The sequence below is a fragment of the Gymnoscopelus braueri genome, assembly GCF_963280865.1.
Source record: "Gymnoscopelus braueri genome assembly, chromosome: 19".
NCBI lineage: Eukaryota > Metazoa > Chordata > Actinopteri > Myctophiformes > Myctophidae > Gymnoscopelus > Gymnoscopelus braueri.
In genome coordinates, this window is record NC_137621.1 from 14710522 (window position 1) to 14737527 (window position 27006).

Below are 27006 nucleotides of genomic sequence, written 5' to 3' on the forward strand. Positions count from 1 at the left end.
TGTGTAGTACCACAGCTTTGTCACAAGATGGGGCATTTTCCTAACATTTCGTGTGGTCTCATTAGTATTATCCTAAAATAAAACGTTACATTACATCAATTTACATGAGTGAATGCACTCAACAGTAAGTTGAAAATAGCACACTGATTAGTATAGAGATTTGTCTTTGGTGTGATGGAATGCATCCCTCAAAAAATGAAATTCGCTGGGCTCATTTAAAAGAGCCTTAAAAAAATCACCTTTCAGGAGGCCAAAAGAGGAGGTAGTACCATTTTCCCGTTAGACAGCAGACCCTCCCCCCCCTGTTCTTGTACATATTTTTTTCCCCTCTTTTTTTTTTTTTTTTTTTTGTTGTGCATTGTTATTATAATTTTTTTGCTGTTTATTTTGTAATGATATTTGAACTGTGGTGCCACTATATATGCCTATGAATTGAATACCAAGGCCCTCATTGGAAACAAGTCCGCAAGGACTTTTATGAACGGACCTGTTAGACAAAGTATTTTAAATGTAACTGTGCTGTTTTACATTTTTGCCTAATAAAATATTCAATCAATCAATCAATTGCAGCTAAATGCGGGCCAGGTGGACCTGAATAAGAATCAAAGATTGTGGAATAGACAGTTGTCTGGCTTGAGAGACTAGGAGTGAGGGTTGGTTGAGGCAAGTGAAAACAGGACAAAATGATGTCTATGAACATTAAAACGGCTCTTCACAAAATCCTAATGCTATAGCAAACTGCAACAGCCTTAAGATATTCCGAGAGAGTAATTAACTCAGTCCTAAGAAATATTGTGACACCGTTTTGAAATATCATACTGTATAATTTATTTAAAAAAGCACAGTAAAATCTTATACATACGATAGGCTATTCAAGGCTTATTTGTAGCCTTGAGAGGGATGTATACAGTATGACCAATTGTATATTACCTGAGATGATGAGAACAACTTGACCAGACTGCTGGTCTAAAACAGGCAGTAATAATAAAGAAGGAAATGAACAATACCACAGCAATGGAAGGGCAAATGGTCATGACTCACAACACAAGCTGATAAATGTCAAAAGAACAAACAAAAACACAGTTAATATCATAACATATACAATAAGTTAATAGAAAGCTGACCCACTGTAAAAGAAAAGGTCACAAATTAAAGCCCTCCTTCAGCCCTTTTGGGTCCAATGTGTCTAAAATTTAGATTGCAGTGTTGATATCACCCCCACGACAGGGAAGTTTGGCCTGTTCAATTCCCCAATATCTGAGAGACGAAACACTATCACACGGTTACTTACTCAACATTTCAAGCATAAAATAACTTACATTTATGACACTTGCTTCTTTAATGGAATCATATTATGTTAATATCTCTCTGTGACGGAATATGTCAGTTAAAATCTTTGAGATTGTAATGGTGGTCCTCTTGCATATCTGCCTCCAGGCAAAAGTAAATATTCCTTGCATATACCTATCAAATGATTGTATTTGCTGTAATATTAAGCTTGATTCATACTCAATGGTGTTCCATGCAAAAATGGGGGGGAAAAGAAACAAGATATCAAGGTGTTGCATTCACATTGACTGTGAATGATAATCCTGAATCAGGGATCAGCATCAGCATTACTGGTGACAATTGGTTCAATGATGACATCTACCCGGTGAGTGTTGTTATAAGGTGTTGTCATGATCAGGTAAAAGTTTCTCATTTATGCTTTAACACAAAGCTGTGAAATGATGTGGATATGAAGCATCCATAGTGCAAAATAATATAACGTTAGTTTCTAAAGACGTAAGACTCCCTCTCTTAAGTAAAATTGTTCAGTAGTTGTGGTTGTATTTAAGCAGTGGTTATATTTATATTTAAAACCTGAAGTTGCATTGGGCAGAGGCGGATCTGCATTGTGGGATGTAGGTTTGCATCATGTGTCTCCTCATGGCATTGCAGCTGTCTGGCTGCGCAGGACGATGCAGAGCCTCCAGAAAGTGTTGGAACATCTCATCAGCCATCTTCTTCCTCCTCTTAGATGCAATCTACTCAGATTCATCCTCCACAATCAGTTCCTTTTACAAATAATGATCACAAGCTTGATTAGTTATGTATTTGATAAACTAGATAGACTAAGCCTAAGTGGGGTCCAGGGACACACAGGGATCCTTGAGGGGGTTCCAGGGGATCTCCACCTAAAATGACTGTTAGTTAGGAACCAAATGGACCCTTACAGGTCTGTACAAATGTGTACATTTGTACACTTTCTGAGTTATGGGGGTCTGTGGCCTCATAGATATCAAACTGGGGATCCATCAAACCACTGGACTTTTAGCGTATAGCTCCACTTCCTAACCACATTTTAGTATTGTTTCAATGCAGATATTAATGCCCCAATAAGCACAGGTCTGTAAACTTCGCTCTCACCTCCATTCTACCCCTCCCTCTCTGAGAGTCTTGGGTCTTCATTAACCCGGGCCAGGGTGTGTTTCTGCAGTGCTGGGACGGTGTAGTGTGTCCTGACGTGTTTCTCACAGTAGGAGGCGCTACACGTCAGACAGGTCTTGACTGCTTGCGGTATGCGGATGGAGCAAATATCACAAGCTACATCTCTAGGTGTAAAGCCCGACTGCTGGAAAACCTGCAGCATCGAGGTCAAGGCAACGTTAACACCGAGCTCAGGACGGACTGGGTAACTCTTCTCACACTGGCGGCACACATAGTCTCCTGTAGGACTTGGCTGGGACCAGTACGTATTGATGCAATGCTTGCAGTAACTGTGACCACAGGGAATGGAGACGGGATCCGTCAGGATGTCGGAACACACACAGCATCTGGGGGGGAAGAGAGATAGACAAGGAGAGAGAGAAAGATAGATGGGAGTGGAAGAGAGACTGGGACACACACATTGTAACATTAATGTCTACGATAACATTATTATTGTTTCCTCACCTCAACTCAGGAGACCAAGTGTGTCTTTTGAAGGCGCTTGATGGATTCATTGCCTTGTCACTCTTCATGGACAGACAGTCTGATCTCTCCTGCTCAACCCTGAAAACCATACAACAGCATGTTAACATGTCTCAAAACTGCTCAAGACAAAGCAAGCATTTTGATTGAATTTCTTTGCATTCATGTTGTTCTTGATTAGTTTTTTTTTAACTGTGTTTTTGGTCTTGCATTTATATATTTTTACCTTTTCATATAAGTATGTATACAAGTTTAACTTTTCAAAAATCAAGAGGGTTTATTACAGGTACTCATACAGGTACTAGCAACAAAATGTTGGTGTGGTGTTTCGTAAGACAGTGCTAACAACAGCAATACATATTGTAACAGATAATACAAAAGATAATAACAGATTATACTTAAATTCAGCACGTACATTTATTTTCTTTTATATAATGTTCGCAACCAGTATGTAGGCTTTGCCTGTAGGACAGCTGCTCTCAAGTGTGATCTCTCGCCGCTATATCTCACCTACTGCTTTGTTGCCACATAAACCCTTGTGTCCCTATTCTGGCATGAACATTTGGGGAAAATTATAGATCTACAAGGTCACAACCGTTTCACCTCTACTCAAGACTAGTGACCAGTTGTAAATAATTACCAAATCTTGCACGGCACATGAATAAGTTTAATGAAGCAACGTTTAGGTCAAATACGTTTCCGAAACATTGCTTCATTTAACGTACTGTGTCGTTTTGACAATATGACAGGTAGGTTACAATGTATAATGGCTTTAAAATGAGACTCATAATCATTTAAAGTCTTCACTCAGCATGTGATGAATTATGAACTATAAATATGCAACAATATCACATATCCCCATTGTGCAAGTATAAAGAGTAAAATTCTATACACTGTGTTTGGATTAATAAATAATATATCAAGAATCAAGAAGTTTTTTCATAATCTCACCACGATGAGTGTGGAGAAGGGATGTCTTTAAAGTTTAAAGGGAAAGCCATGGACGTGTGACTCTTCATAGACAGACAGCTGGGTGCAGGGGACACACTGAAACAAAGCACAAATTTTCACTGGCAACCAAAACATCATCATTATCTCCACCAGGCCGAAAGGGTGGGAGGCGGAGATTCAGTGTCTTGGTCAAGGACACTTCGACAATGGACAGTAAACCCCAGGGAGCCCGGGAACCTACCGATTCCCAAGCTGCCAATCTACCTCCTGAGCCACTGCCGCCCGTGTGTACAGCTAATCTCGGATTAGCTGTACACTGTTGGACCACCGCTGGACAGATTGGTGTCAAACTTAAATTTGCATGCAGTAGGCCAAGGAATAACCTTCACCCCAATTTGTTTAAATGTCTTCATTGGTGGCGCTATAACAGGCCTCTTTACGTTTTGGCATATAACTCTTGAACCGTAGATCGTATAATCAACATTTTCCCTATAGGTGCCGAAGGCCCGGTCACCCTTAGTTTTGAGGGGGTGCCTCAAATGCTACAAATGTCACTGTTTGTTGCAGAAACATTTTACTGCAATTTAGGTACAAATTATCTCATGAGTCATGTGACAAATAAATGGCCGTCAAACAGGGTTTTGATACTTCCGTTAAATTGATTGAATACTTTATTTACAGTTTGCAAAAAGTGCAGCAGTACTTTTTTTTACACATCTCTCTCCAAAAGCGTTTTTACTTCTGCCCCTCTGTCATACAAACTATATTTGACAAATAGAGTTTTTCGTACACCCCCCCCCCCAGGAGCATACTTTTTTAAATATTATTTTGATTTGATTAGTATTATGAGTATAATGTACACAGTATAAGTAACTGTCTAGTTTCTACAACATGATATATTTCTGTTCATTCTCACCATGGTGAGTAGTCTGGATAAGAGATTTCTCCTTTAAAGTTACATGGGCAATCCTTTGACCAGTCACTTTGCAGAGACAAATAGCTGACAGCAGGGGACACCGCTCTGTCCTGCTTCATCCTGTGAATCACATAGAAGACAAATGCAACCATGATGTGATGTGACCAATCCAGTAAAAAAAAGTGTGATAGTAACTCTTCAACTTTAGATCCATGGACCAGTCACTCTTCACACTAACACATATTTAAGAAGTACCAAGTAAATTATGGGAGACTTAAAATTATAATAAAATGAAATAAACATTTTGTGTTCTAACCTATTTCTACTGAAGTGGCCATGTGGAGCCAGTTCACTCTCCATACCCACATTGCTGATGATGCTGTGAATACCATTGTTTATGATTATTCAATGTTTCATGCAAAGAAATGGCAATAAAATAATAATAATAATAATAATAATAATAATAATAATAATAATAATAATAATTTTTTTTTTTAAATAGCAAGCCTCAGATTCAGGTAGAGATGAGGGATATGGCCAAAATCAAATCACATTATTTTTTTTACTTGGGTTTAGCCCCCGCGTGAGCACTGCCAAACGCAGCTATTCAATATGAAAGAACAAGAAGTAGTAGTCTAAAGTCTAAACCCACTATTAAAGCATAACAATTTATAAATACCCTTGTGATGTAAGCCATGAAGTTACACTTCTCTCTGGATGTTCCATGTGAATAAATAAATTCTGCCTGAGATTGGGGAGATCCAAGATCCGAGTGAGATGTCCAGCTGATGAAGGATAGTAAGCACTAAGCAGGGAATCTGAGAACGCAGATCGGCAGACGCAAACCTCCGTGTCCAATGCAAGGTTCATAGCGCAGAATAAGATGTCTAGAACAGGGACCTTTTATAGTGCAGGCAGTGGGCGTAAGGGGGGGAATTCCTCAAGCCAGAGAGTGGAGGGGGAGGGACTTCCTTCGTTATCCCTCCCCCTCCACACTCTGGCTGGGGGAAACATAAGTGCCACCCCGTTGCCGTGGAAACTTCTGTGAAGTTGCTTGTAAATATTGGTAGTTGCGGGTTGCGTTTTTTTGGGCTTTTTTCTAAAGTGTAGTTGATTATTTGGACTTGGGCTTCACAATTTTTAAGTTATTTTAACCAGTGGTTCTCAATTATGTTTATGTCATGGACCCTCAAATTAATATGTATTTGTCCCTATCCCCATCTGAAAATGTTTTGTGCCAGGGAGCCCTGTACCAGATTTCTGGTGTGTTTCAAAAATCCTCAATATTTCACATTTTACTTCAAGATTTTTTTTTAAATAGCAGATCTACAAGCTCACAACGCGTTGTGAGCTTGTAGATCGGCTATTTTCAATGTATAGATGGGTTTCCGCGCGACGTCATCACAGAGCAGAGTGTGCAATCTGCGCATGCGCGGGGGAGAACGAACCGGAAGCGCCATTCACTCTATTGTTATTTTCGGGATTTAGATAGGCATAATGCTGCTATTATAGGCATAATAGGCATAATGCTGCTATTATATACAAACAGATCCAACTTCCGACAAATCATTTTTATTGAGTAAAGAAGATATTACAAACTGCATCATTTAATCTACTTTCATTAAACCTGGTGAAGACCATTTATTTTCTGAATGTACAATGGCCAGAGCTGCTGCGGGTAATAGCGCCCTCTACAGGCTCATCCCGCCACTGCGCGCGCATCATCCTCTCATGTTTACAAACAGGAAACCCATCTATACAGTAAAGGTTTAAAGTGCTCATACCCTTAGTGGGTCATACCCTTAGTGGGTCCGCAAGGTACTGCAGGTGGTCCGCGAAATTGTTGCTTGATTAGACAATTTAAAAAAATATATATATATATATAAATATATACAAATATTTTGTATATATATATTTTTATTTTTTCAAAAATGCCCATTTGTCTTCATATATTTTTTTAAAACATTTTCCACATTTATGTATTAAATAAATGAGGATATCTATAAATGATTATGTCCATTTTGAATAGCTTGTATACATGATTATTGTGCAATTGACAGATTTTGTTCTCAGTTAATAAGGTATGTTTATAAATGGCAGTGCGGCCACCCTACTCACTGTACCCTGTACATGTATGTTTAAAATAAAAGCATGAATATATTAATCTGTCTATTTTTAATAGCTTAGTATTGATGCACAATAACATGTATGTTTATGAAACACAACTGTATACATAATTATACAATATATGTTGCCCACCCCCAGGGGTCGAGGTAGGGTAGGGGGTCCCTGCTCCATCTCCCCATCAGTTTGGGAAAACGTTGAAGACCCCTGGCCCCTGGTGCTTCTTTTGGGCTTGTTTTCCTAGACCTTGCTTATTTCTCTCACACAATCTGGCAACACTGCCAGAGACGATTTTTATTTTTTAAAAAATCCGAATTGATTGGATAAAAACCTGTGATATTTCTTCTTTTATATTCCTGAACCGATTATCTGACAAAGGACACAATCGTTCAGAAATAGTGTTTGTTCACAAGCTGGTCCATAGACTTCATTGTATTTCACCAAACTTCCTGTTCCAGTTTTGGCTCCCATGCGCATCTATAGATGGGTTTCCTGTTTGTAAACATGAGAGGATGATGCGCGCGCAGTGGCGGGATGAGCCTGTAGAGGGCGCTATTACACGCAGCAGCTCTGGCCATTGTACATTCAGAAAATAAATGGTCTTCACCAGGTTTAATGAAAGTAGATTAAATGATGCAGTTTGTAATATCTTCTTTACTCAATAAAAATGATTTGTCGAAAGTTGGATCTGTTTGTATATAATAGCAGCATTATGCCTATTATGCCTATAATAGCAGCATTATGCCTATCTAAATCCCGAAAATAACAAGAGAGTGAATGGCGCTTCCGGTTCGTTCTCCCCCGCGCATGCGCAGATTGCGCACTCTGCTCTGTGATGACGTCGCGCGGAAACCCATCTATAGACCATATTCACGCGGCGGCCATGTTTCTATGAAGTCAATGAAAGTAGCCACCCCGGGTGGCGGCACTTTCAATGTTAAATTCCAATATGGCCGCCGTGTGAATATGGTCTATGGCGTCTGCCATGCAAGCAATGGCGTCGGCCCGCCCCCTAGGCTGTCCCTACCTTCTTTTCTAATAGAGCATTGCAGTTCCCGCCCACTTCCTGGTTTTTCCTGGTGCCGGAAGGAAAAACTCAATGCGTTTTTCCCATTGACATTTCCAAAAATATTTATATCAATTAATTTAAGCCTCGAATCAAGCCATCCAGGGTCCTGGTGAATCATGACCATAAAACGTTTTTTTCTGTGATTTATTTTATTTTATATTTAATTATATGATATACTATATTTAATAAATACCCTCTGTTTTGCCGTTTTCAAAAAAGTTTTTTCACAGAATCAAACGTTTTATGGTCATGATTCACCAGGACCCTGGATGGCTTGATTCGAGGCTTAAATTAATTGATATAAATATTTTTGGAAATGTCAATGGGAAAAATGCATTGAGTTTTTTGAAGTGGCACCCGGAAGGGGTCACCCCATGCCTCAGATTAATGTTGAAGCATTGGGCCAATTCACAGGGATTTGCTCTGGCATGTTCAGCAGGCTGTGTTAAAGGTCTTGGAGAAACAAACCCTGACAACGCATGTAATGGTTAAACAATTGGATTCACTTGCATGAGCAGCATAGTGGTCACTGGTATGACTGATACTCTCTGTCTCTCTCTCTCTCTCTCTCTTCTCCCATCTCTCTCTCTCTCTCTCTCTCTCTCTCTCTCTCTCTCTCTCTCTCTCTCTCTCTCTCTCTCTCCTCCCCCCTGATAATGCTTTGATATTGCATTCTTTAAGATAGCCACAAATGTACCTGTTGAGAGGCATCTGGGGTCCAAAATCTCTCCCCGCCCAAATTGGTTGGAGCAGTTGGACCTGGCTGTTAATCTTTGAATTTCTGAAGGAAAGCTCGAACCAAGCCCTAACCCCTGGTCTCCTTATAAAAACATCATGGTCCGAATTATCTACGGTATTAGGGCATGGTAGAGGTTAGTTTTATCTCTACATAATACTGTATAATTCATAAAAAAGCACAGTAAAATACCCCCAAAATACACATTATACACACACACAATAGATGGGCTATTGAAAGCTCAGTTGTACCCTTGAGAGGGATATATACAGTATATACTGTATTTGTCTACTGTATATTACCTGAGATGATCAGAACAACTTGTAATTACTGGCCTAGAGCACCAGGTGAAGTTAAGCAATAACAAGAAGCTGGGGGTGAAAGCTATCATATTAAGAGGAGCCTCTGCTGGTCTAAAACAGGTGGTAATAACAAAGAAGGAAATGAACAATAACACAGCAATGGAATGGCAAATGGTCATGACTCACAACACAAGCTGATAAATGTCAACAGAACAAACAACAAAAACACAGTGAATATCATAACATATACAATAAGTGAATAGAAAGCTGACCCACTGGAAAAGAAAAGGTCACAAATCAAAGCCCTCCTTCAGCCCTTTTAGGTCCAAGTGTGTCTAAACTTTAGATTGCAGTGTTGATATCACCCCCACGACAGGGAATTTTGGCCTGTTCAATTCCCCAATATCTGAGAGACGAAACATTATGGGATGCTTGTGTGAAATGTACTGCCACAGGCTTCTAATATCATGATTACTAAGTTGCATTGTGTGCAGCAACCACATCTGTAGTTCCCCTGAGGGACAGTAAAACATTTGTTGAGTGCTGTACATCTAGGTTTTATGGATTTTGGGGAGAGTATGCAACACTGGTGTGACATGGATGTCTACTGCTATAAATGTGTGTTAACTTGCATCATCACACTGTTACTTACTGACATTTTCAAGCATAAAATAAAAAATAGCGTTTTTTCTGCAAAACGGTTTCGTTTTGCAGAAAAAACGCAAACCACAAGCTGCAAAACTTGTGGTTTGAGGAAGGAACATTCTTCCCACTTGCTGACTTAGCTGTCAGCAAAAAGTCTGTCGACTGTCATGACTCATGTGCAGCCGCACACAGACATTAGAGCTATTATTAGAAGCAGACTGACAGACATTAGAGCTATTATTAGAAGCAGACTGGTCACAGGGCCGGACTGGGACCAAAATTCAGCCCTGGCATTTTGGTCCGAACCGGGGCCCACCACCCCCCGGGCCGTTTTGTCAACGGAGGGGGGGGGGGGGGGGGGGGAGCTTTTCACTGTTTCAGTCCAGCCCTGCACAGGCGCGTATGGTGGGTTCTAACGTGGACCGGGCCAGATTCTTAACCCCCCCCCCCCCCCCTCGCGCAACAATGGCTGATAAGTGACAGTCTATTGAGAATTACCATCAGCGTTAATGCAAGAGAGAGAAACGTGAATAAAACACAATATGCAAGTATAATCAATGTATGTTTTTTTATTCTCAAAAGTGTATTTACAACAGCAAAGTTAACAAATCAAATACAGTGCAAACATATAGCAGCCTAGTCTGTTACAGCTTAATACGACGGGGCTTGCACTTGTCAATAACCTCATCTGGGTCCAAACGGTTAGTTAAATCTCTTGGGAAGCGGCTTAAGTATCATTCATAGTCGGACGTAAGGATACGTAACTAGCGCCAGCGCTCCTTGCGTCGTCGTTTTTGTCTCCCCCTCCGTCACTTACGGCTCCAGGATTTCCGTCCGTGCAGTCAACATTCACCGTCAGGCCGACGTACGTTCGTTTGTACGTTGGCTGTAGTACCAGTGGAACCCGTTGGCAGTATAAGGAAAAAAAGTTTTCCTCGGGCCCTCTTTCTCCAAAAAAAGACCCACGTTGGTTGGTGGAAGTACTTGAGTAAATGTACTTAAGTATAGACCCGTCGATCCACGGTCTGTGACAATATATAGCATATATAGCACAGTGCAGTAGGGGTCGAAACTCACGTTTTGTAGACAACCATTGTTTTTGTCTAGTTTGTGGACTAGTTTGTGTCTTTTATTGCGTTGTTTTGGCTAGATGCTACAATGGTAGCTTCATGTTGTTAGCTGCGCTGATGCCAGCAGCTGGCTGTGTTGCCAGGTTTTGTGAGAGAAATAAGCAACCAGGTCTATGAAAACAAGCCCAAAAGAATCGACTAGGATATAGCAGATCTACAATATATGTTTGAGAATCACTGGTTTAAATAATAATTGGCCCAAATAAGCAACAACACTTTAGAAACAAGCCCAAATAAAACCGCAACCACCAATACAAAATTGCTTGTTTGTTTACAAGCAACTTTACAGAAAAATAAGCCCAAAGTCGCTTATAATAAGTAGACATGGCAACATTATGTGTACGGCGGTACATACTAGTGGCCATCTAGTGGATGATAGGTGTATTACGCCTGTACACTTTAAAATAAATAAAATAACCCCTAAATAACGTGAGCGACTATGCATGCGTCCGTAAAGAACGGACGGAATCCCTCACCCCCTGACGCACGTTTTAGACCCATCTAGGGACTATGAACGGGCCTTTAGTTTGGGTTGAGTTGCTGGCTCGTCGATAGCAGAGAGGTCTGTAGGCGCAACTGCGCAACTGCGCAACTGCGCCGCTGGAATCCGGGGAGCAGGGGCGCACTGGTATGGTGCTGTTGGCCGCGGCGATGGTTGCTGGTGGTGGCGGGTCTGGCGTTGTGGTGGGCGCTGCTGGTTGTGGCCCCACTGGCCCCCCACCAGCAGCCACTGGTGGGGCAGTCGTCACCGCTGGCACGGTGATGAGCACTGGTGTCCTGGCACTGCTGCTGTCCTCCTTTGCTGGCGTCTTGCTGGAGCTGGCGGCGAAGTGTAGTAGCATGCTGCTCTGGACGAATCATTTTTTGATTGGTGGCTTGAGCTTCTTCATGTTGTAGAGTAGTAGACTAGTCACAAGTCACAACAATAATGAAATGTAGAGCTATTTCTGGACCCGCTTTATACTGTTTACCTGGCAAGAGAACCGGTTTGACGGGGAAACCGTTTTTTAATGGCCACCCATTAACAATTCGGCCGAATGCAAATAAGCCCGACTTGAAAACAAAGGCGAATTTCTGTGGTTGGCTACAAGAGAATAGGGTGAGGGGGTGGTAATGTTGTTATGTTGATTTTTTGTTTTTTTTCCCCTGGGGGAGCAGAGTTTTCCAGACCGGGCCATGGCCCCATTGGCCTCTATGACGATACGCCCTTGGCCCTGCACATGAACTCTGCAGCCGCACTGAGGCCCCTGCTGGAAAGCATCCCAGCCCAAACACTAACGTAACTAATAATTGGGCCGTGCGACCCGAAAATGACCGTAATAATCCTAAAACGGGAGCGAAAATATTAAAAAATATTTTTTTTTAAATGGCCCAGCGACCCACTGGCCCAGAGGCACAACGGGCATTTGCCCGGTACGCCAAATGGCCAGTCCGCCGCTAACCTCGCATCGCATCACCAGTCTTTCCACCTCGGAGGAAAGTCCGCCGCTGGTTGTGGTGCTAATTTTGGAAGTGGGGGAGCACACCTCTTTGACACATGCACGCGCGGCTTCTCTCCTCAGCCGGTTCCATAATATTATTCATTAGAAGATGCAATTCAACATTTCAACCGTAGGGGAATCAGTAATGTTATCTCTACGGGCGCAACTTCCGGGTATGTCTTAAAAACATTTAGGAGAGAAGCTATTTAAACGCTTTTTTCAACTCATTGGATAGATTTTATTGTACGTTAAAATTTCAAACATCTGAGAGCATTTCAGAAAACCTTTACTTTTTGGATACGATGTGCAGAAAGGGGTAAGAAACATGGAACACACAAAGTGGAAAATGTGCGGAAAATTTTCGCTCAAACGGCACCGGGCCACGTAGGATCTCATCTCGGAGCTACATAGCGGAGGGGTTCTAAATGGGGCTAGTGACTGAAGTGTTTTATAAGTTATAACAAAACAACATTAAAAAAAAAGAAACCGCACCAGGCTTGCAGCTGACAGATTTCCTAGTCAGAAAGCGAGACCAATATAATGCGGAAGGTGTGTCGGTCTGTGTATGTGTGTGCGCGGCGCGCGTGTCAGCGTTGCCATATCCGCTTATTATAAGCAACGTTGGGCTTGTTTTTCTGTAAAGTTGCTTGTAAATAATGGTAGTTGCAGGTTGCGGTTTTTTGGGCTTGTTTCCAAAATGTAAGCCTACTTGCTTATTTGGGCTCAAACATTTTCATGTCAAGGTCCCACAAAAGCCTGGGCACCGAGGCTAAGGTGTAAGGTCCCGTCCCCCCAAATTAATATGTTTTGTCCATGGATCCCCCCCTCCCCCCCATCTAAAAATATGTTGTGCCATATATATGTATACATATCTCGTTAGTGGAGGGAATATCACTCTGGGGAACAAAAGAGAACAGGTGATCATGACAAGGCTGAGATTTGGACACTGTGGCCTAGCAGGGGGACTGGCTCACATTGGACTGTCTGAATGTGGGACAGAAGAAACTGTACAGCATGTGCTCACGGAATGCTCCAAATTCACAACAGAGAGGAATGCGCTGTTTGCAGCAGTGCTTGATGCTGGACTGTCTCTATGAGGAATCTTCTCAAACCTGAGGAACACCAAAGTGCAGTGGTGAGAAAGCTGTGATGGATGTTATCTTTGACACACACAGGCCTGCACCATAAGGTGTAAGACAAGGCCACAGTACAATTGCGCGGTACCTAACACAAACAGTGGGAGGCAGCAATATGTCGACTGGCGTCTATGTCTGCTGGAAAGATAAAACGAGAAGAAGCAGTTGGTGAACGTGATCGTTCCAGTCTTTAAAGCTCGTGTTGTGTTTTAGCATTTCTAACATTTATGTTTAGAAAACAAATTAGTTCCTCTCGGACTGACTGAATAATCAGTGAAATGGACGACCGTGAACTAGACCTGACAGAGGAACAGAAAGCCACGAAAGCTAAATATCCTCCAATCAACAAGAAATATGAATGTGAGCTCATTTACTGGCATATGATGTAATCTGTAGTAAGAAGGTGTCGCTTTTAGGATGTCTGTCTGTCTGTCTGTCTGTGATGAAGGCTCCTAAATCTGTCTGTGTCTGTCTGTCTGTCTGTCTGTATGTATGTGATGAAGGCTCCTAAATCTGTCTGTTTCAGAATAATTCATTATCTCATATGTGCAGATACACACACACACACACACACACACACACACACACACACACACACACACACACACACACACACACACACACACACACACACATACACACATACATACATACATACATACATACATACATGATATACATATACACATACATATAGGCCTATATATCATATCATTTTGCTAGGATTGGATGGCTTAGGGTTGAGGACAGAGTACAGCAACTTGCTATGGGCCTGGTCTTCAAGATACACCACAACATTGGGATCCCCCTGTATTTGTCAAAATACTTCCAAAATGTTAATGAAGTCCATGATCATAACACCAGAGGCAGCTCCACAAATCATGTTCAACCCAGATTTGGCTCAACTAAGGGAATGAACTCGTTCTCATGCTATTCATCAAAAATGTGGAATGCCCTACCTAAAGGAGTGTAAAACCCTACTCACTTTCAAAACTGCCCTAAAGATACACCTTCAGGAGGCTGCAATTCGAAAATGGCCCCTGTCTGAAGCTGGCTCCAGACCAGACCGATTTTGGGCCGACTTGGCGTCGGGAAGCGTCGTATATAGTCGTCCAGTCGGTTAGGGGTCCGTCGGGGGGTCCGTCGGGACCTTTTCGGCCGACCCAGAGCCGACCGAACATGTTCAGCTTTTTGGCCGACTAGTAGAGCCATGGGGTGGTGAAGACGTGACAACAAAGCAACAAAGGGCTTTCGGTGTTGCCAGATTATGTGAGAGAAACAAGCGACCATGTCAATAGATGGGTTTCCTGTTTGTAAACATGAGAGGATGATGCGCGCGCAGTGGAGGGTTGAGCAGTAGAGGGCGCTATTACCCGCAGCAGCTCTAGTCAAATGTACATTCATAAAATAAATGGTCTTCACCGGGTTTAATGAAAGTAGATTAAATGATGCAGTTTGTAATATCTTCTTTACTCAATAAAAATGATTTGTCGGAAGTTGGATCTGTTTGTATATAATAGCAGCATTATGCCTATTATGCCTAAAATAGCAGCATTATGCCTATCTAAATCCCGAAAATAACAACAGAGTGAATGGCGCTTCCGGTTCGTTCTACCACCCGCATGCGCAGATTGCGCACTCTGCTCTGTGATGACGTCGCGCGGAAACCCATCTATGAAAACCTACATTCACTGTTTCTCGTTGTCGCTCCCAGAGAGAGAGATTGATTGATTTGACCTACTTTTGCGCTGTGGTGATGACTTATTGGGAGCAGGTGTGTAAGATTCCATTAGTATAAACATTTTAATTGGCTTTCATATACTCTTAATATTCTTTTTTTTTTTTTCAAATTAGATTTGGCCTTATAGATCGAAATGTGCTCAGTTTTGGCTATTTTCTGGGTGTTAATTTCAACAAATTAATTAATGTATTTATTTTTGATTATTTGAATAACCGTTTTCACAAAATTTTTGTAAAGGTATGCATGTCTAGAGTTAGAAAATATGTGATAGCATTGCACCAATGGTAGCTTTATGGGTGCTATCATGCATTTTATTTTATAACACTAGGCGAAAAGGACATGGGTCAATATATGAAAACATACTACTTAACCCCCCCAAAAAAATTATCAAAAAAGTTTTTCAATTGGTTCACACCTCTAGGCATGCTTAAAAACATACAAAAAAATCTAGGAAATTATATGTATCATAAAGCCATCATTTTCAAGATGGCGTCCAATAAGGCTGCCAGGAGCTTAAATGGATTTATGATACTGTTCAACCTAGAAAGGTGGTTTTGGTGTCTAACCCTATGTTTTAGGGTTCAAGAAACGTGGCTCAATCAGTGAAATTACCATCAGTAAATTATGTATCGCCAAATCAAAGATGGTGTCCATCCCAAGGTGATGCTCCATTGTACAAAGTTATGTTAAAAACAACAAATTGTCAGTTGTGTGAGGGAATCTGTGAACCCATATGAATAGGGATTCATATGGGAACCTGGGGGGGTGGGGGGGGTCATAGGTGTAGAATCTATTTCTAATGTTATATTTTCACTTGACGGTCAGTCTTTGGCCTATGTGCTGAAGGTCAGGCCAAGTCTCTCTCGCACCTTATCATCCAACCAGGTGTCCAAGCAGGCAGCAGATATAGTCACTATGGTCATACATCACTGGTTGACATGTACAGTATTCACCTCACAATTGACATGGAACCGTTTGTTGACACCTTGCAGGTATGCTGGAATCAGCCAGAACAGCTCTATAATGTAATTGTGCATCCCAGTGGGATGCATGTTATAGTCATTCCTCAGCTGCATTGCAAAACTTATGCAAGGTTCAGCACTGGAAATGCATGTGGTTGCAGCATATGGAGGGCTGACAGGCAAGTTTAGTGGTGGTAAGTCCTTAGTGTATCAGCAGCAGTCTTGAAGTGGTTTCTATCAACTAGGCCAAAGACATTCATACAGATACAGCAGTAGCCTACCTGGACACTGCACATCTCCATCCTACTGGCTGACAGTGGGTAGACAACCTCTTCCTACACTTCACATCGGGTAGACAACCTCTTCCTACACTTCACATCCACCAGTTTGAATGTGCAGGGAGACACATTGACATCAACTTGTCACCTTTTCTCTCATGACGCACATGATGAAGTACTTACGTGCTGATGACCATGTGCAGTATGCTTGATATCTAACCCAGTGCCTGCTGAAGATGCATGTGCTATGCTATAGAGGCTAGACCTTGTCTGTCAGCACCATGATGGATTCTGGATGTCTCTGGTCACCAGTCTGGGGAGCAGACTGCCATACAGATCAGGAAAGATGCTGTACTCCTCATTTATCAACGCAGCGTATAAACCGGCGTATATTTTTCCATATATTCGGCCGTACACCAACGTCGAAGTCACATTTATCAACGAATCCTACACAGCTGATCCGAGCCTACATTTGGTCCCAGGCTTGATAAATGTCACGGCTGGAACCTAGCGTCATTTAAATAACACGCCCTTAAATATTCTCAAAACGCCCCGATTTTACGACATGAAGAAGGACCAGAATACGACCAAAGACATCAAAAGCCAATGAGAAAGAGTTTCCCCCGCCTGCCTCGCCACACACGCACACGCCCCCCCCCCCTCTCTCTCTCTCTCTCTCTCTCTCTCACACACACACACACACACGCCTGCCCAGCTGTGTTTTTCATGTATTGTAATCCGTACCGTAGCGGTACAATCTTTGTCACATAGGCTTGTAGCCTACATGAATGACATATTATGATACCAATCACATCGCCATGAATGGAATACGTTTGTATATTAATTTATTTAACCCATACCGAGCAGTGCACAAGCAGTCATGTAGGATATTCCCCGTGAGACTCGGACGGGCGGCAGTGGTTTCGGTCCGCCACGTTAATAAGAGATTGGAGCGTCGGGTTTATATCCTTAACCCAGCCAGGTCGTAGTCTTCAAAACTCTCTATGACATAACTCCATAACATAGGACAAGCTACTGTAAGTTTGTACACCTCACTGTCCATGAAAAGATCGTCGGCAGTCCCGACCGCGGGACTCCCGAGTCCCGACGCAAAAGCGCTCGTATATTTTGAAAATAGCAGATCTACAAGCTCACAACGCGTGGCGATGCGACCCGTTTTTGAGCTTGCAGATCTGCTATTTTAAAATAGCCAATGCAGCTGAATGACTGTTAAAGCAGTTTGTTTAAATTACTTTATAAAATGTTATATTTTCACAGGGATTAATTATTAGTGAGTAGATATACATTTATGAGTGGATTATGTGTCCAGATGCCTGTCAGACAGTCAGACAATGCTGCAGGTCTAGAATGGAATAAACGGGCGCAGCCAACGTCAACAACTGGTCTCGACCAGACGTGAGATCTCAGCGATTGGTAGGATGAAGCCCACGTCAGGATATATTGATAAATGCCGAAAGGTGCGGTGATCTCGCCCTACGCCCATTATTTGGGCTGCACCGCGTTGATAAATGAGGCCTATGTAGGCCTACACATCTTTTGAAAATAAATAGCCAATCTACAAGCCAATGCATCACTCATTGTGAGCTTGTAGGTCGGCTATTTTCAAATGACCGAAATGTATAGGGCTGAAGTGGTTTTGTAATAATAATCAAAATATACAAAGTAACTATCTAAAGTTTTCAAATAATTGTAGTGGAGTAACAGTACAATATTTGCCTCTGAGATGTGCAGTAGCAGTAAAAGTATTGGAAATTGGAAATACTCCAGTAAAGTAAAAGTACCTAAAAATTGTACTTAAGTACAATACTTGAGTAAATGTAAATGTACTTTTACTTTACACCACTGGTTCTCGTCATAACGGAGCACCGCCCACCTTTTCCTCCAAGTTGGAAAGACTGGTGACGCGAGGTTACCGCCCACCACGCCGGCTACTTGAAGAACTTCAAGTCCCACAATGCAATGCGGTACATGCGACAACAACAACACGCCAGCACTAGATCTAGAATTTGGTTGACAGTGACCACCAGACCTCCGTCGTAATGTCAATAATACTTCTACTCTACTACTAAACACCTGCAGAATATAGTATTTTTTTCAACTAATTAAATGTCCAATAAATAACTTGTAACTGCAGTGATCACTGCATGAATCAGGAACGTGTACGTGTAGTACCACTGCTTTGTCACAAGATGGGGCACTTTCCTAACATTTCGTGTGGTCTCACTAGTTACTAGTATAACCTAAAATGAAACATTACATTAATTTACATGTACGTGTTGTGAATGCACTCAACAGTAAGTTGAAAAATAGCATACTGATTAGTATGTATCAATAGCATGATTCCTAGAGATTTGTCTATGGAATGCATTGAAGCTAAATGCGAGCCAGGTGGGCCTGAATAAGGAATAAACAATATTTTGATTTTGAATGATTGCGACCTTTTTCAGATAATCGGTTCATAGAAAAAGAAGAAGACATGTCACATGTTGTTTTATGATCTCTTTTTTTTTTATTATAATAGGAAGTTCATTCCTATCTGTTAATTAATTTGCAAAAAGTTTACAAAAGCATGCAGACAGATCAAAAATAATGAAATCCCAGGTGCTGGACAAAACATGTTAAAATACAAAAATAGTCTGCCACTGGATCATCACATTGCAGTATTGATACTTTTACTTAAACAATTTAATACTTTTCCCCCAACTGGTCAACACCAAGGTGACGTTCCTCAGACAAAGAAAACAGACAGGCTACCAATAGCCTCAGGTTGAGACACTTTTGGCTCACACAAATTATAAATGCTTCTTTACATACATAGCATTCAAGGATTGTGGAATACACAGTTGTCTGGCTTGAGAGACTAGGCTACCAGGTGTGAGGGTTGGTAGAGGCAAGTGAAAACAGGACAAAATGATGTCTATGAACATTAAAACTGCTCTTCACAAAATCCTAATGCTATAGGAAACAGCAACAGCCTTTAGATATTCCCTGAGTGTAATTAACAACACAGTCCTAAGAAATATTGTGACACCGTATTGAAGCATCATACTGTATAATTCATAAAAAATAACAGTAAAATCCCCCCAAAATACACCTTATACACACACACACAATAGATGGGCTATTGAAAGCTCAGTTGTACCCTTGAGAAGGATATACAGTATATACTGTATTTGTCTACTGTATATTACCTGAGATGATCAGAACAACTTGTAATAACTGGCCTAGAGCACCAGGTGAAGTCATGCAATAACAAGAAGCTGAGGGTGTAAGCTATCATATTAAGAGGAGCCTCTGCTGGTCTAAAACAGGTGGTAATAACAAAGAAGGAAATGAACAATAACACAGCAATGGAATGGCAAATGGTCATGACTCACAACACAAGCTGATAAATGTCAACAGAACAAACAAAAACACAGTGAATATCATAACATATACAATAAGTGAATAGAAAGCTGACCCACTGTAAAAGAAAAGCTCACAAATCAAAGCCCTTCTTGAGCCCTTTTGGGTCCAATGTGTCTAAAATGTAGATTGCAGTGTTGATATCACCCCCACGACAGGGAAGTTTGGCCTGTTCAATTCCCCAATATCTGAGAGACGAAACATTATGGGATGCTTGTGTGAAATGTACTGCCACCGGGATTCTAATATCATGATTACTTATAGTGTAGATCACATTGGCGTTGCATGTTATGACTCCTTTAATGTTAAATGTTTACCTGTACATGGGTTATACACATTGAGTGCCAAAAAACTTATATATACGTTTTTTTCAAATCCTACTGTTGAGTGCCAAAAATGTATATACTATACGTTTTTTGAAAAAACAAAAATAATAATAATAAAATATATATATATATATATTTCTTATATTTTTCACACAGAACCATAGATAACGTGTTCCAAAGATTAACTGCTCCATTCACTTCCTGGTTAAAGTATTTGGGAAATATTCTGTATCTCAGCTCCAGTGTTTTACTATGTATTTTTGGCGAAACATGCTATTTTCAACTGGCTGCAATTATGGAACGGATTACCGCGATCGGATATTATTATTTTTTTATTCTACGAGACCCCTGTGTGTGTAATGAGGGGATCGGAAAATATTCTGTGACTGCTTGAAAAGGTAAGAAAATCATTAAAAACGCTGGCACTGGCTGTACCCTGTTTTAAAAAACCTCTGGCACTCTAAAAGTAACGGCTTATGTGTAAAGTTGCATTGTGTACAGCAACCACATCTGTAGTTACCCTGAGGGACAGTAAAACATTTGTTGAGTGCTGTACATCTAGGTTTTATGGATTGAGAGTATGCAACACTGGTGTGACATGAATGTCTACTGCTATAAATGTGTGTTAACTTACTGTTATTTCATCATCACTGAATCATCACTGTTATTTAATGACATTTTCAATTATAAAATAACTTACATTTATGACACTTTCTTAAGGGAAACATATTCATATATCTCTGTGAATATGTCTTCTGAATCTTTGAGATTGTAACGGTGGCCCTCTTGCGTTATCTGTCTCCAGGTAAAAGTAAATAGTCCTTGCATATTCTTATCAAATGATTGTATTTGCTGTAATATTAATCTTAAATTTGTACTCCATCGTGCAATGGTGTTCCGTGCAAAAGAAAAATGATCTACAAGATATCATGGTGTTGCATCGCAAAACTTGAATTGCTTGTAGTTCTTTTTGGGACGCAACACGGTCTGGAGTAAAATTACAGAATGCCCCCATCAGTGAATGTGAATGCCAATCATGAATCAGTGATCAGCATTACAGGTTCAATGATGACATCTACCTGGTGCCTTTCGTGAAAATGTCTTGTCATGATCGGGTAAAAGTTTCTCATTTAGATGCTTTACCAACAGTCGGATATGAAGCATCCATAGTGCAAAATAATATAACGTTATTTTCCAAAGAGATAAGACAGAGCCCTCTCTTCTTATTTCATAAAAAATAAAATAAAAACATTCAGTAGTTGTGGTTATACCGCGTCGTAGGACATAGGATTGCATTCTGTGTCTCCTCATGGCATTGCAGCGGTCTGATGCAGGAACATCTCTCATCAGCCTTCTTCCTCTTTCAACTACTGATGCTCTTCAGATTCACCGTCCACAGTCGGTTCCTTTTACAAATAATGATCACAAGATTAATTAGTTATGCATTTGATATAAACATGACAGACATGGTTTTGATAAACAAGAACGACTAAGCCAGTGGTTCTCAAAGTGGGGTTCGGGGGGGACACAGGGGTCCTTGAGGGGTTTTGCAGGGGGTCCCCAACTAAATGACTGATAGTTAGGAACCAAATGGACCCTTACAGGGTCAGAGAGTGTACAAATGGAGCCAAATGGACCCGGCTCCATTTGTACACTCTCTCTGAGTCTGTGGCACTGGCACTGGCCTCATAGATATCAAACTGGGGGTCCGTCAAATTGAAAAGTATGAGAACCACTGGACTCAGCGTATAGCTCTACTTCCTAACTACAGTTTAGTATTGTTTCAATGCAAAAATGTAAGCTGTTTCACAGCAGACATTAATGCCCCAATAAGTACAGGTCTGTAAAAACTTTGCTCTCACCTCCAGTCTACCAGAGTTCCCCTCCCTCTCTGAGAGTCTTGGGTCTTCATTGACCCCGGCCAGAGTGTGTTTCTGCAGTGCTGGGACAGTGTAGTGTTTCCTGACGTGTTTCTCACAGTAGGAGGCTCTACACGTCACACAGGTCTTGACTGCTTGGCGTGTGTAGCTGGAGCAAATATCACAAGCTACATCTCTAGGTGTAAAGCCTGTCTGCTGGAGAACCTGCAGCAGACAGGTCAAGGCTACATTAACACCGAGCTCAGGACGGACTGGGTAACTCTTCTCACACTGACGGCATACATAGTCTCCTGTAGGACCTGGCTGGGACCAGTACGTATCGATGCAATGCTTGCAGTAACTGTGTCCACAGGGAATGGAGACAGGATCCGTCAGGATGTCGGAACACACACAGCATCTCACATGGACTGTGGACAGTAGTCTGGAGCTTAACTCACTGGGGGGGGGGGGGGGATTTCAAAAATCAAGAGTGTTTATTACAGGTACTCATACAGCTACTACTATATTACCGCAGATTCTGCGGTAGTCTATTCTGATTCTGCGCCGCAGAAGCCCCAGTTGATGTTCCCGTTTTGATTTGTGACTATATGACAGGTAGGTTACAATGTATAATGGCTTTAAAATGAGACTCATAATCATTTAAAGTCTTCACTCGCATGTGATGAATTATGAGCTTTAAAATGTGCAACAATATCACATATCCCCATTGTGCAAGTATAAAGAGTAAAATTCTATACACTGTGTGTGGATTAATAAATAATATATCAAGAAACAAGAATCAATAAGTATAAAAAAAGGAATTAAAAAAAATCCAAAAAGGTAGCACATCCAAAAAAAATCAATTAAATGGAGGACAAATTACTCACATTTCCACTTTTTTTATTGGCACACCAATAAATTGAACGCTTACGCGTTTCGGCTATGAGCCTTCCTCAGAGCAACTTTTTCTTATTTAAGAATCAATAAGTGTTTTCATAATCTCACCATGATGAATGTGGAGAAGGGACTTCTTTAAAGTTTAAAGGGAAAGCCATGGACCTGTGACTCTTCATGGACAGACAGCTGGGTGCAGGGAAACAAAGCACAAATTTACACTGGCAACCAAAACATCATCATCATTATCTCCATTCTCCACCAGGCCAAAAGGCTGGGAGGCGGAGATTCAGTGTCTTGCTCAAGGACACTTCGACAATCGACAGTACCCAGAGGGAACCCGGGAACCTTCCGATTCCCAAGCTGCCACTCTAACTCCTGAGCCACTGTCGCCCGTCTGTGTACAGCTAATCTCGGATTAGCTGTACACTGTTGGACCACCACAGATTGGTGTCAAACTCCAAGCAATAACCTCCACCCAAATTGTTTTTTAAATTGTCTTCATGGTGGAGCTATAACAGGCCGCTTTACGCTTTGGCATACAACTCTTGAACCGTAGGTCGTATAATCAACATTTTCCCCAGGTGCCGAAGGTACCCTAGGTACCCTTAGTTTTGAGGGGGTGCCTCAAATGCTACAAATGTTACTGTTTTTTGTTACAGAAAAAAATTTCTGCAATTCAGGTACAAATGATCTCATGAGTCATGTGACGAATAAATGACCGTCAAACAGGGTTTTGATACTTCCATTACGCTTTATTTTCCATCAAATTGATTGATTGATTACTTTATTAACAGTTTGCAAAAAGTGCAGTGGTATGATTTTACAATGATTGAAAAGCCCTAGGGCCTGTTTCCATTGTGGTCCTGTAAAAATTTATATTACCAAAGAAATGCCATATATCATGGAATGAAACATCCAATCCTCCCCTAATTGATAAGGGCCATATATCTCTACAAAAGCGTTTTTATGTTTTTGCCTCTCTGTCGTACAAACTCTATTTGACAAATAGTCCCCCCCCCCCCCAGGAGCATGCTTTTTTTTGTTATTATTTGATTAGTATTATGAGTATAATGTATACAGTATAAGTGACTGTCTAGTTGCAACATGATATATGTCTGTTCATTCTCACCATGATGAGATTGAGTAGCCTGACTCTGGATAAGAGATGTCTCCCTTAAAGTTAATTGGGAAATCCTTTGACCAGTCACTTTGCAGAGACAGATAGCTGACAGCAGGGGACACCGCTGGATCCTGCTTCATCCTGTGAATAATATAGAAGACAAATGCGACCATGATGTGACCCATCCAGTTAAAAAAAAAGTCACTCTTCACACTAATTTACACTGACACATATCTAAGAAGTACCAAGTCAATTGTGTGGGACATAAAAAAAATAAGAAAATGAAATAAACATTTTGTGTTTCTACTGAAGTGACCATGTGGAGCCTGTTCACTCTCCATAAACACATCGCTGATGATGCTGTGAATACCATTGTTTATGTTTATTTAATGTTTCATTCAAAGAAATGGCAATAGCCTACAACAACAATAATAATGATAATAATAATAGTAATAGTAATAGTAATAATAATAATAATAATAATAATAATAACAATAATAATAATAAAAAAAGAAATAGCAAGCTACAATTTTATATGAAAGAAGTAGTAGTCTAAAGCATAAACATAAATACCCCTGTGATGTAAGCCATGAAGTTACACTTCTCTCTCGAGGTTCCATCACTTCCATGTGAATAAATGAATTTTGCCTGAGATTGGGGAGATCCAAGTGAGATGTCCAGCTGATGAAGGATAGTAAGCAGGGAATCTGAGAACGCAGACGCAAACCTCCGAGTCAGGAGCGCAGAATTTAGTTTAGGGGCGATCCGCTTCATATCACTCACACTGACACAAAACCACAGCCGCACAAAAGCAGAAGAGTAACTTCCTGTGTGAAACAGCAAGAAGGGGGTGCAGGGTTGGATGACAACACGGTAGGCAGTGTAGGCACGACAACATGATAACACGAGAACGGAAATATACAAATAGGCCTACAAATGAAGCCATTCTATGATTGGAAAGCCATGAAAATGCTAGTAGACACGTACGCCTACAAGGTGGACGGTGTGAAGAAAGGCTGATTAAGAAAACATTCCCAGTGTGCAGCTAAATCTAGGCAAGGTGAAAGGATTTTCTTGAGGAAACTTAATTAGCAAAAGCCTAACATCACCAATTCACCATGCACGGAGATCGAACACATTCATGTCACGTCCATTCTTTCATTTGGTGACTGAATTGATTGTGTGCAGGTGATGTCCACTAGAGGTCGCGAGCATTGTCCAATAGCGCCTCTCTGCGTTTGAAGCCACACGCTGACACACGCAGACGCAAACCTCCGAACAAGAGGAACTGTCTCTCTGAGACAGGAACTGTCTCTCTCTCTGAGACAGGAACTGTCTCTCTCTCTGTCTCTCTCTCTCACACACACACACACACACACACACACACACACACACACACACACACACACACACACACACACACACACACACACACACACACACACAGTCTCTCTCTCTCTCTCTCACACACACACACACACACACACACACACACACACACACACACACACACACACACACACACACACACACACAGTCTCTCTCTCTCTCTCTCTCACACACACACACACACACACACACACACACACACACACACACACACACACACACACACACACACACACACACACACACACACACACACACACACACACACACACACACACACACACACACAGTCTCACACACACACACACACACACACACACACACACACACACACACACACACACACACACACACACACACACACGCAAACCTCCGAACAAGAACTGCGGAGCTCTCTCTGATCGAGTGCAGCCAGTCACCGCAGTGAACAAGAGGAACTGAGAGATGTTCCCTGTATGCCTTGGAGTGGTTGGTTCGGTTTCCTTAAATTCTCTGATAATATATATGGCAGAAAGAGTCATCAAAAACACTCCTGCTCACTTTGCTAGGGTTGGATGGTTCAGGGTTGAGGACAGAGTACGACAACTTGCTATGGGCCTGGTCTAATTTTACAGAATTTAAGGGTTCCTTAAATTCTGTGATAAGATGGCAGAAAGAGTCATCAAAAACACCCCTGCTCACTTTGCTAGGGTTGGATGGCTCAGGGTTGAGGACAGAGTAGACAACTTGCTATGGGCCTGGTCTACTAGATTCGACACAACATTGGGATCCCCCTGTATTTGTCAAAATACTTCCAAAACGTAAATGAAGTCCACAATCATAACACCAGATTTGGCACAAACAAGGGAATGAACTCTTTCTCATGCTATTCAACAAAAATGTGGAATGCCCAACCCAAAGGAGTAAAGGAGTGTAAAACATTACTCACTTTCAAAACTGCCCTGAAGAATCACCTTCAGGAGGCTGCAATTCCAAATTGCCCCCTGTCAAAGTCTTAACCTACCCCCCCCCCTCCCCTCCTCCTAAAACTGTCTATTGTACATATTTCTTGTTTTTCATACCAGTAACCTGTAAGCTGATTGTATGACGTTCTTAGTAGTGTGTATGTCTTCTTAAATGTCATCATGATTTGAGTGCACAGGGATCTCATTTTAAATAAGCCAAGTGCTTTTATGAGCGATCCAGTTGTTTAGAGGACCTTGTATTGTGAATTGTAGGCTACTTCCATGTACTTTTACCATGTATTTCTAAATAAAGTATTCAATGAATCAATCAATCAATACTTATTAACACACTCATTTTTTTTAAATGTTGGATGAAAATATATTCTTAAATGATTTATATATATGATTTACACAATGTTTTTTTTTACATCTAAACTTGCCCTCTGCCATATATATATATATATGGATGTGGGCATAGCATTGTGGATCTCAGAGTACCGCAGGATAATAAAGGAGGAAATAACTAGGAGGTGTTAGAACGAGTTGGAGAGGAAGATTTTATTACACCTTACAAAAGTGGAGGGAACATCACTCTGGGGAAGAAAAGAGAACAGGTGATCAT

General features: G+C 41.2%; 1 protein-coding gene across 3 annotated transcripts; it reads right to left on the reverse strand.

Annotated features, from left to right (window-relative positions):
- Nucleotides 1–850: 850 nt before the first annotated feature.
- Nucleotides 851–24799, reverse strand: LOC308074441 (E3 ubiquitin-protein ligase TRIM8-like). Of its 3 annotated transcripts, XM_080413884.1 has the most exons (6): nt 24625–24799; nt 24061–24192; nt 3904–3999; nt 2935–3033; nt 2410–2816; nt 851–2057 (listed from the first exon to the last, which is right to left on the reverse strand). In XM_080413884.1, exons 1-5 carry the CDS (start codon nt 24678–24680, stop codon nt 2417–2419), a joined length of 783 nt encoding a protein of 260 aa, XP_080270010.1. In that variant the 5' UTR covers nt 24681–24799; the 3' UTR covers nt 851–2057; nt 2410–2416. The 3 variants fall into 3 exon arrangements, 2 of the variants coding, with proteins under 2 accessions (XP_080270010.1, XP_080270011.1); XM_080413885.1 differs by lacking the exons at nt 851–2057; nt 2410–2816; nt 2935–3033; nt 3904–3999 and adding exons at nt 19002–21581; nt 22038–22491; nt 23040–23117; XR_013932110.1 differs by lacking the exons at nt 851–2057; nt 2410–2816; nt 2935–3033; ... (1 more) ...; nt 24061–24192; nt 24625–24799 and adding exons at nt 19002–21581; nt 22038–22203; nt 23040–23129.
- Nucleotides 24800–27006: the final 2207 nt, after the last annotated feature.

Coding starts and splice junctions, on each gene's coding strand:
- LOC308074441 (XM_080413884.1), bottom strand. CDS start 24,680: ATGGAAGTGATGGAACCTCGAGAGAGAAGTGTAACTTCATGGCTTACA. Junction 24,193..24,624: donor TCATGGCTTACATCACAGGG/GTATTTATGTTT, acceptor TATTATTCACAG/GATGAAGCAGGATCCAGCGG. Junction 4,000..24,060: donor GGCTACTCAATCTCATCATG/GTGAGAATGAAC, acceptor GCTTTGTTTCAG/TGTGTCCCCTGCACCCAGCT.